General features: G+C 57.1%; 1 protein-coding gene across 2 annotated transcripts; it reads right to left on the reverse strand.

Moving 5' to 3' along the window:
* Nucleotides 1-3,057: 3,057 nt before the first annotated feature.
* Nucleotides 3,058-9,015, reverse strand: LOC140902585 (membrane-spanning 4-domains subfamily A member 4A-like). 2 transcript variants are annotated; one of them, XM_073322823.1, is made up of 7 exons: nt 8,335-9,006; nt 7,613-7,796; nt 6,315-6,431; nt 5,557-5,613; nt 4,194-4,349; nt 3,915-4,034; nt 3,058-3,509 (listed from the first exon to the last, which is right to left on the reverse strand). In XM_073322823.1, exons 2-7 carry the CDS (start codon nt 7,736-7,738, stop codon nt 3,414-3,416), a joined length of 672 nt encoding a protein of 223 aa, XP_073178924.1. In that variant the 5' UTR covers nt 7,739-7,796; nt 8,335-9,006; the 3' UTR covers nt 3,058-3,413. The 2 variants fall into 2 exon arrangements, with proteins under 2 accessions (XP_073178924.1, XP_073178925.1); XM_073322824.1 differs by lacking the exon at nt 3,915-4,034 and having other exon boundaries at nt 8,335-9,015.
* Between the last annotated feature and the right edge of the window lie 1,615 nt (nt 9,016-10,630).

Consider the following 10,630-nt stretch of genomic DNA (forward strand, 5'->3'; position numbering starts at 1 on the left):
CTATGCAGTTCTTAAGTATCTAGGGGGTGGGATAAGGGTGTATGATCGTTGCAGAGCCCTAGAGGGCGGGTGTGTGCAGGGCTCTGGACACAGAGAACGGCCAACACCCTGTTTCCTGGCACCTGATGGCGTGGGCCTTCCCCCCTGCAAGGTGAGAGCTAAGGGCTGGAGAGAGTTTCAGTTTGGGGCTGGCTGGGGACATGGAGTGAAGTGCAGACGTGGTTGTCTGGCTCACTGCTCCCCCTCCAATGGACCCTGCCTCCCCCCACAATGGACCCAGCTGAGGGGTCCTGTTCTCTGCACCTACAAGCTCTGTTTTAGACCATGTTCCTGTCGTCTAGTAAATTTCTGTTTTACTGGCTGGTTGAGAGTCACGTCTGACTGCGAAGTTGGGGTGCAGGACCCTCTGGCTTCCCCAGGACCCTGCCTGGGCCGACTCGCTGTCAGAAGCGCACGGAGGGGCAGAGGATGCTGAATGCTCCGAGGTCAGACCCAGGAAGGTGGAAGCTGTGTGAGCTGTGTGTCCTGCAGATAGTCTGCTCACAGAAAGGAGACTTCCCCAGAGTCCTGACTGGCTTCGCGGGGAGCAGTTCCAGAGCATTGCCCAGGGACTCCGTGACAGTCCCTCACCATTTTTCCCTTCTGTTTTTCTAGTGCCCCCCCGCAAATCAACAGGGTTCTGTCCATCGGTGCCTGGTCCCTTCCCTGACAGTTCGGCACTGATCAGATGCAGCGTTCAAACACTATCCTGTAACATCCACACAGACGGACAAAGACATACTACTGAGCGGCGTGTCGGGCCTCACTTCACCAGTCTTCTGACGATGGGAAGGGACCCAGGTGCTGTGGGGATGGGGGCCAGGCTCCAGCTGTCAGTCCTGGTGGCAGGGCTCCGGCTGTGAGCCCCATGCAGGGCTGACAGCCAACAGGAGATGTAAGTAACAGTGTCTACATAGCCACTGCGTCACCCTAAGTACACCCACCTAAGCGCTACACCTCTCGCAGAGGTGGCGTTATTGGGTCGGTGTAGCGGGCAACTCACATCGGCGGAAGCCCTGTTGCAGTGTAGACATGAACAGAGTTAAAGTGACGTAAGCTGCCATATATCGACCTAACTGTCGTGTAGCCCAGCTCTCAGATACTATCTGATCCTCTCTCTCTGCAGTGGTTGAGGGAGGAACTGATTAGACTCTCTTGAAGGTTGTTGGTTTGTTCAGTGACCATCAAAGTGTAGGACTGGAGGGGACCTCCATGCGCCCTTTGGTCCAGTCCCCTGCACTCAAGGCAGGACTGTAACAGCCAGACCAGGCCTGACGGGTGTTTGTCTAATTTGCTCTTTAAAACCCAATGATTCCACAGCCTCCCTAGGCAATTTGTTCCAGGGCTTAACCACCCAGACAGTTAGGACGTTTTTCCTGATGCCCAACCTAAACTGCCCTTGCTGCAGTTTAAGCCCATTGCGTCTTGTCCTGTCCTCAGAGGTGAATGAGGCTGCGTCGCCCGATGCCCGGCTCCCGCGCTGCTCTGGAGGGGCCTGCACAGCACAAGCTGTTCTCAGCCTGCGGCAGGAAGCATCTGGGCCTGCAGCCTGGCCAGGGGAGGAAAAGGAACTAAGAAGGGTGGGGGATGTGGGGAACCAAGGAACTGGCCCTAGGGTGTGGAGACTCAGGATCTAGCCCCTGAAGGGTTAATATTGAGTAATGATTTAGCAATGACTCCCTCTGCCAGTAACTCTGACAATGGAGGAGGGACACCATGCTGCAGGGAGTGGGGGAGGGCTCAGCAGGGGGCACTGTGCCGGGAGTGGGGCGGGGGAGTATTGTGCTGTGGGGCGGGGGGGCACCGTGCTGCAGGGGGCTCAGCACGGCTCCAAGGTCACAGTTACTGGCAGAGGGAGTCACTGCTAAACCATTGCTCAATATTAACCCTTCAGGGCCTGCCCCACCCCAGGGCTAGTTCCTTGGCTCCCCCCATTCCCCACTCCCGTTAGTTCCTCTTCCTCCCCAGGCTGGGCTCCAGGCCCAGACACTTCCCGCCCCAGGAAGAGAACAGATTGTTCTGAACAGTCCCCTCCAGGGGCAGCTGGATTTGGGGGGGAGGGGAAGATTTTCCCTGCAATTAACTTCTATCTCCTTGCCTCCTGCTCTAACCGTTCCGCCCCACTCCACTCCTAGAGCTAGAGGAGAACCCAAGAGTCCTAGCTCCCTTGCTCTAACCACTAGAACTGCCCCCCTTTGCAGAGGAGTGTCACCATAATCCCCACCCCATCCTCTGATCCCTCTAACTCCTGTCCCCTACCACCCAGGCCCCTCTCCATAACCACCTCCACTCAAATCTCCACTGCCCCCTCACCCTTCCACCCCCTAATGTTCACTCCCTTCTCTGCCGGACTTTGAGCCCTTCCCAATTTGCCAATAACGTGCTCCTTTAACCTCCACCAGATTGGGGAGCTCGGCCTGGCTGGCTGGCTGCCTGGGCATGCTGGCTCCGCATCATTCCTTTGGCATGTGCCCAGTAGCCATGCCCCCGTCCCCAGCGCCATGCTCTCAGTTGAACCCCATGCTCAGCGTTACTCCCTCGAGGGGCAAGTTGGTGCCATGTGCTAGCCGGGGTAAATGGCGAGCGACTGAGCCTGCTCGGGGCAGGAGCCGACCCCTGGCTTGATCCCTGTCTGTGTGCAAAGAGAATGCGGAGAATCTGTTAACCTTAAGAGAAACTGTTTTCTTGGGGGAGGGGTGCCTCGTGGGAACGCCTCGCTCAAATTGCCCCCGATTTAGAGCTCTAAACCTACCCTGTAGCCCCAAGAGGAACACCAGCTCTCAAGGCAATCCAAGTTGCCACATGCACACTGCACGCTGCCTTTATCTCAGCACTGAAGGTCTGTGCCATGCACTGAGTTCACCTGTTCTCAGCTCACTGCCTTTATCTCAGCGAGTTCACCTGTTCTCGGGTCCAGCATTTTGGCAGCCCCTACAATACCAGGACCATTCCTGGGCTGCCCCTGTTCCTTTGCCAAGTCAGGGGATCCTGATGAATAACAGAGGCAGAAACTGGGGCTGGTCGTTCGTATGAAACACGTTTATTGGGTGTAGGGAGATCAGGGGTGAATGCGCAGTAGAGAGGAATCAGATCCTGTCGGCAGGGGAGAAGAAAGAAAGAAAGAAAGAAAGAAAGAAAGAAAGAAAGAAAGAAAGAAACTGTAATTTGCCACACTGTAGCCTCGCACCGTCCCTTTAAATCCCGCAGAAGGAAGCTGTCACACTGTTAGTGTAGATGGCACCATCAGGAGTGAGTCCCAGTCGTCACCATCCACAATGCTGGCCCAGATACTGCGCTGCCCCCTGGGGGCCATTGCAGAGCCGGCAGCAACTCGGAGTGGTTGGGGTCGGTCAGCAGGTGAAGTGGGGCATGGCTCAAGGGGTCTGGGTGTCCTGGTAAGGGGGCGGGGCTTTGGGGGGGTCATTGGCGAGGGCAGCTGGAGGCCCCATGTTCTGATAAATCACCACAGACTGGAGGGAGAGACAGGAGGAGAGCATGAGGGGCAGCCCTAGGGCCACCCACTCCCCTGCCCCCCACATTCCCCTATACCCCCTACTCCTCCTTCGTGCCCCCCACATTCTCATGCAGCCCTATTGGGCAGTGCACAGACACAAATTGTTCATGGAATAACTCCCCTAGGGAAGTACGGGGGCCGGGCGGGGAGAGGTTCCTACATCTGTCAACTGACTTAAAAAGAAGATGGGCTGGACAAATGTTTCACACACCCAGGGATAGAACCCAGGAGTCCTCACCCATGGCTTTAAACTCTAAACTCCACTCCCTTCTCTGAGCCTGGGATAGAACCCAGGCGTCCTGGCTCCCAGCCCTCCCCCCCCAACCCCAAGACCCCCATCCCCTCGCACAAAGGTTGTCACCGTGTCGCTGTAGCTGTCCCGGCAGAGTGTTTTGCACCCGAAGGCAGCACTGGAGATGGAGACACAGAACTCCAGGATGGTGAAGACCAGGAGAATCATGACCACCCCGAACATGGTATCCTGGCCAGGGAAGATCCACGAGGGACTGACTGAGAATACACACAGCGCCCCCTGCTGAGCCCCCGCTCCCCGCAGCACAGCGCCCCCTGCTGAGCCTCCCGGGTCACAGATAGCTTCATGGGGCAGAGCTGGGCAGGCCGAGGGGGCAGCCGGACTCACCGTGGGCACTCGGGAGGTCGGCGCGCAGGACTTGGACTCCTCGATCCAGTAGCAGGTTACTCCCGGGAAGTAGAAGACAAACGAGAACGAACAGATGATGATTCCCACTCCGGCCACTATGGCGCTGAGGGTATTCATAGCTAGCATGCCCTTCACCTGGGGAGGAGGCATCAGAGATGTGGGGCTAGGACGCCCAGCTATGTCGCCCACACACCCCACACCTCCCACCCCTGCATCTCCCCAGCCACCCTCCTGCCCTTGAATCCTCCTGCACCCCTCCAGACACCCTCAGCCTGTGTCCAGCTTCCACGGTACAGCATGTCGGTGGAGATTTTAATGTCTAGCGAGACAAGGCTGGTGGGGGCCCAGCTTCCGCTGGGGAAATCATAGAATCATAGAATCTCAGGGCTGGAAGGGACCTCAGGAGTCATCTAGTCCCACCCCCTGCTCAAAGCAGGACCAACCCCAACTAAATCATCCCAGCCAGGGCTTTGCAAAGCCAGGCCTTAAAAACCTCTAAGGAAGGAGATTCCACCACCTGCCTAGGGAACCCCTTCCAGTGCTTCACCACCCTCCTAGTGAAAAAGTTTTTCCTAATATGCAACCTAAACCTCCCTCACTGCAACTTGAGACCATTACTCCTCATTCTGTCATCTGCTACCACTGAGAACAGTCTAGATCCATCCTCTTTGGAGCCCCCCTTCAGGTAGTTGAAGGCTGCTCTCAAATCCCCCCTCACTCTTCTCTTCTGCAGACTAAACAATCCCAGTTCCCTCAGCCTCTCCTCGTAAGCAAGCTAGCCTGCTCTCCAGAGCTCTTCTTCTAATCCTTGTTACAATCTTCAGCCCGAAACAGGCGGCTTTCAGCCATTCGTGGCAGTTTTCAGTGGCAACGTTTTGGGCTTTGGGGCAATTTTGAGTAGACATTTTTCATTTTCCCTGCACTTTTTAGCAGCTTCCAGCTACAAATTTGCTCTTTTGGGGGCAACTTTTGGCAGCCAATTGGCCATTTTCAGCTGTGTGGGGTGGGCTGCTGTTTTTGTCTGAAAAAACTGGGGGGGGGGTGTTTGGTGGCTGTTTTGGGCTGAAATTTTTCAATTTTGGGCAATTTCCCCCTGGAAATTCTTCCTTTCATGACTGTTTTGGGGTAAAATGTTTCAATTCTCAGCCGTTTGGCCAGTTTGGGGATGGGAATTTTCAGTGTTGAGAAAAAAGTCAAAAGTTTCCATTGGAATTTTTGGTGAATTCTTCCCCCGCCCCCCCCCCCGCCAATTTTTCATGTTTCAATTAACTTTCCCGGGGGGGGAAACCCCAATATATTCCAACTGGCTCAAAAAACAAGGGACAGAAACCTCATTCCTTACCAGTGAGATCTTGGGGTTCTTGGCAGCCTCCACACAAATGAACCCCGAAAGGATGTACTGGAGGAAAAGCAGAGATGGGTGAAAGCTGCTTCCCACTCTTCACCCAACAGGTGAGATCATCCCACTCGCTTGGTGCCTCAGTTTCCCCTCCATGCATTAGGTATATTGGCATTCCCTCCCTCACAGGCAGGGTGAGGATCAATACACCGGGGGTGGAGGGGAGTCACACATTTCTCATGCCCATTACACATCTCAGAGGCTCCCTCCCCACCATGCCAAGGGCCTTATGTGTCCCCCACTTCCCCTCCCTTCCATGCCAGGGGGTTCTGGATCCCCCCATTCTTCCCTTTCTCCCCATGCCACAGGCTCTGTATGCCCTACAGAGACTCAGCTGAAGATGGGGGAGGGGTCCAGGTGCTGCGGGGATCGGGGCCAAAGAAGCACCTGTGATAGGTCGGTGCTCTGCACAGACACACAGCCAGTGGCCACCCCAAGGACTCACAGACGGGACATGCGAACCCGCCCAGCAGGCCAGCGGCAGCTCAGGGAGCAACCCCCAACTCTTCTAGCCCCATGGCCAGTGCCCCAGTCGCCACTCCGCCACCCCTGGCAGTACCAGCTGGGCTTCCAAAGATCATTGGGAAGCCGGGTTCAGGGCACGGCGCTGGCTGGCTAAACCGCCCTACGGAGAGGATTCCGAGACAATGTCCTCCTTGTTTGCACACACACACCCCGAAGCCCCCACCACTAGGACTTACCAGGATCCCAGTCCAAAAGGGGGTCCCCACCTTTATCGCCACTTGGTGGTGGTCATTCGTCAGGGTCAGGATGATGCCAAAAGCTATCTGCACAATGCCCGTGAGTATCTGTGTGATCTGCAGAGACACCATGAGGCATGTTACTGGCCAGGAGCTGCATTCTGGGGAACTTACTACATGGTTACTCAGTCCCTACTACACGGTTACTCCATCCCTACCACACGGTGACACAGTCTCTACTACACAGGGTCTCTGTATTTTGGCTAGTCATTCATGAGAGGATAAAGCCTCTAGACGGATCCTCAGGAGACGTGTTCTGTTCCCAACTCTGCCACTGGCCTTATCCTCCCTGTGTCTGTTTCCTCACGATACCTCATTTGTAAAGTACTTTGAGATCAACTGATGACAAGGGCTACCAAGAGCTAGGGATGATAATTATATGGCTACTTAGTCCTTACATCTACTTAGGCCAAGATTTCCAAAGGAATTATGCACCTGAATGCAGGTGGGTGTCTCTTGGGCTTGACAAAAGTGCCAGAGCTAGGTGCCTAACTCCCATTGATCCCAAACCCAAAAGTGCCAGAGCTAGGTGCCTAACTCCCTTTGACTTTCCATGAGCTGCAGGCACCTAGGTAAGTCTTGGCAAGTCCCACTTGCTCCTCTCTACCTATCTAATCAACTTAGATATGTATCTACTTTTGTTTTCGTCTATATGGCCCATCACCTTAGTTTGGAAGTAATGGATTAAAATAATGGAATTGCATCATGCTCCCAAGTGGAACATTCCTAATGAAAACAGCTGGGAATTAGGACTCCTGGGTTCTATCCCCAGCTCTGGGAGGGGAGGGGGCGTCTAGTGGGTTACAGCAGAGGAGCTAGGACTCCTGGCTTCTATTTCTAGCTCTCGTAGGGGAGGAGGGTGCTCAGAGGGTCAGGTCTTGTGCATCCTGACCCTGACTCGCTGCAAGTCTCCAGTCAGGCACCCACCTAGCTCTGTGCCTCAGTTTCCCCCTCTGTATTACAGAGATAATCATCCCCAACCACATTTCTAAGGCACTTTGGGATCCTCAGTGCCACAGCACTATACCAAGGCCACACATGACAGCCTGTGGCCAAGGATAGGACCCCCTGCACCTAAAAGCCTGAGTGTCTTCCGTCCAAGCTAATCAGGCAACTACACCCAGCAAGGGCAGCAGCCGCCTCCTGTTAATGGCCCAGCCAGCAGAAGGAGTCAGAAAGGCTCATTGTGTCCCCCTGGGTCCCCTTCGCAGGCCAGCCTCCGGCTATGCTGGACTCACGCCCAGAGCCAGTGGCTCCCCCTGGTAGAACTTCCGCAGGGGCCGTGGTGGGGCAGAGGAGGCTGACGAGTGGGGCTGGGGTATGATCTGCGTCAGCAGGACGACTCCGGAGGGCCCCGCCTCCATGAGGGCAGCAGGTGCCTATTCCCGGCCTGTGCAGTGCTGACAGGAGCCGTCACAGCAACTAAATGAGGGAGAGGAAAAGAGAGAGAAGGACGGGGAAAGAATGAAGAGTCTCACATTTAGGATGAGAACAATTGGGATTCAGAACTCCTGGGTTTTCTCCCTGGCTCTGGGAGCGGGGGGGGGGGGGGGAGTCTAGTGGTTAGAAAAGGGAGGGTTGGGAGCCAGGACTCCTGGGTTCTCTCTATGGCTCTGGGAGGGAAGTGGGGGCTAGTGGTTAGAGAAGGGAGGGTTGGGAGCCAGGGCTCCTGGGTTCTCTCTATGGCTCTGGGAGGGGAGTAGGGTCTAGTGGTTGGGGGGGGGGGGGTGCACAGAGCCAGTTTTTCACAGGAAACCTTTCCCCTCCCATCTCTGCCTGTCCGCTTGCTAGCGGATCTCTCCCAGGCCTGTGGTGGGAGGGCATCAGACATAGTGACCCTCCCAGCCTCCGTCTGCCCCAGAGCCCCAAGGCTCGCAGCCCCCCAGCTGCTCTGTGACTGATGCACCCCAGAGAGCGTCCCCCGCTGCCCAGTGCCCCTGCTATGCTCGGCTGTACTTGCCCTGGGCTCCTAGCACCCCGGCCGCTCCTGCAGGCCCCCCGCAGCTCGGGCTGTCTGCCTGGGCAGGAAGTGGCTGGGCCTGGTGCCCAGCCAGGGAGGGAGAGGAAGAGGGAGAGGCCCGTGCGAGGGGGGAGCCAGTGGCCTCTGGCACGAGGATAGAGCAAGGGCGGATTTGGCCCTGGTACCTCTGGGCCAGGCTGGCAGAAACACCCAGCCCAGCAGCAGGCTGGGCACAAGCTGGTGCCATGGGTGAGCGACTGAGAGGAACTGTCCGGCCGCTGCCTCAAGCCTGCAGCCCGGTGGTTTGACAGCAGGTCAGGGCTCGGGGATCAGCCGAAAGGGGCCGGGCCTGGCGGGCCAGGCCACCGAGCTCCCGGCGCGGCTCTGCCCTCTGGGCCATGTCGTGTGTGGAGGTTTCCCAGACATGCGGGGCTGGAGGGGACCTCAAGAGGGCCTCAGGGCCAGCACCCCGGGGCCAAGTCAGAGCCGAGGGACCCCCGAGCGGCCCTGACAGGGTGTGTCCAGCCCGGTCTTAAAACCTTCCAGTGACACGGTTCCTTGGGTAACCTGTTCGGAGTGTCCCGGCTGTTCTTTTGGCAGCCACTAAGTGTCTTCCGGGTGCTGACAAACAACAGTTGCATTTGTGGGACCTACCTGCTCTACCCGAGGGAGCTGCATCGCAGTGCCAGGTGAGCTGTCCTCATGTGCCGTTATGTGTGGCTGTTCCCCAGCTGTCCCACCCCTGAGGCGGCTGCATCCCAGCGCTGGGAAAGCTGTCCTCATGCGGCTTTCCCCATCTGCCCCACCCCAGATGTGGCTGCATCTCAGTGCTCTGCATACCCAATCCCAGCGTTATGGGTCTCAGATGATTTGTGCAGAGGAGTCCATTTCTGTTGCAGGAGTGATGGTGTGGTGAGTGAAAGCCCCATGATATTAACCCTCTACTTTCCAGTCTCTGACCCTGAACAACAGGCCCTACCTCTGGAGTGGAGCAGCTGGGGAACAGCCACACATAACACCCCATGGGGACAGCTCACCCAGTGCTGAGATGTAGCCACCTGTAGCTCATTATCTGAGCACAGTTCAGGCTTTGAGCAACCAGCACAGAGCTGGCTCCACCCAGGGGGAAATTCCTGCCCTTGGTTGTTTTCATTCACTAAAGCCCATGGCAGCCAACTCTCTGAGCTCTTTGAACTGGCCTGAGCTCAGCAAAGTGCTAATGGAGCCCTGCTGCCACCAGAAGGGGCAAGAGCTACCACAGAATCACAGAGTTGGAAGGGACCTCAGGAGGTCATCTAGTCCAACCCCCTGCTCAAAGCAGGACCAATCCCCAATTTTTGCCCCAGATCCCAAATGGCCCCCTCAAGGATTGAACTCACAACCCTGGGTTTAGCAGGCCAATGCTCAAACCACTGAGCTATGCTCCCCTCCAAAAACAGCCACAGATGGAACCCAGGAGTCCTGGCTCCCAGCCCCTGCTCTCACCCACTAGACCCCACTCCCCTCCCGGAGCTGGGGATAGAACCCAGGAGTCCTGACTCCTGCCCCCGCGCCCTGCTGCATGAGAGGCTCACAGACACTTTGCTTCCCCAGAGGGAGTCATTTAATGTCATCAAAATACAACACAGGGCGACCGGCGCTCAGAGACAGGTTGGGGGGACAGGGATGCGGGGGACAGGCCAGGCACAGGCTGGAGACTCGGATGGGGGGGATAAGGCCTGAAGGGAGGACAAGGATGGGAATCCAGGCCAGGAAGGGGGAGGGGACAGAGATGGAGGAACAAGGCTGGGAGAGGGAGGGGACAGGGATCAGGGGACAAGGCTGGGAGGGGGAAAAGAGAGGGATGCAGGATCCAGGCCGGGGAGTCGGCTGGAGGTAGAGGGGATTGGCGGGGGTGATCTGAGCCAGGGGTCTGATATGCAGATCACAGAGGAGGGAACCAGGGGCACTCAGCAGCCCTCTGGTCTGTGCTGCTGGTTCTGCCCCAGCCCCCATTAGGCATGCAGCATCGCTGTGGGGCTCCGAGCCGGCCCCTCCACGCAGTGTCTGGCCCCCAGGCATCCCCCAGCAGGGCGTGCCTCAGAGCCGCGAGATATCGTAGGCACTGTAAGGAAAAGGAAGAAGGGCTTAGGGGGGCTGGGGGGACCCTGCGGGGCCCAAGAGAGGACAGGGGCGGCTCTCACCTCCTCCGCTTCCGGCCCCCACATCCGTGGAACTTCCCGAATTTACCACCTGGGAATGGAGAGAGTAAGAGTGTGAACCCAGGCGACCTGGCTCCCAGCCCCCAGCCCCGCTC

The sequence above is a fragment of the Lepidochelys kempii genome, chromosome 24 (assembly GCF_965140265.1).
Source record: "Lepidochelys kempii isolate rLepKem1 chromosome 24, rLepKem1.hap2, whole genome shotgun sequence".
NCBI classification, from domain to species: domain Eukaryota; kingdom Metazoa; phylum Chordata; order Testudines; family Cheloniidae; genus Lepidochelys; species Lepidochelys kempii.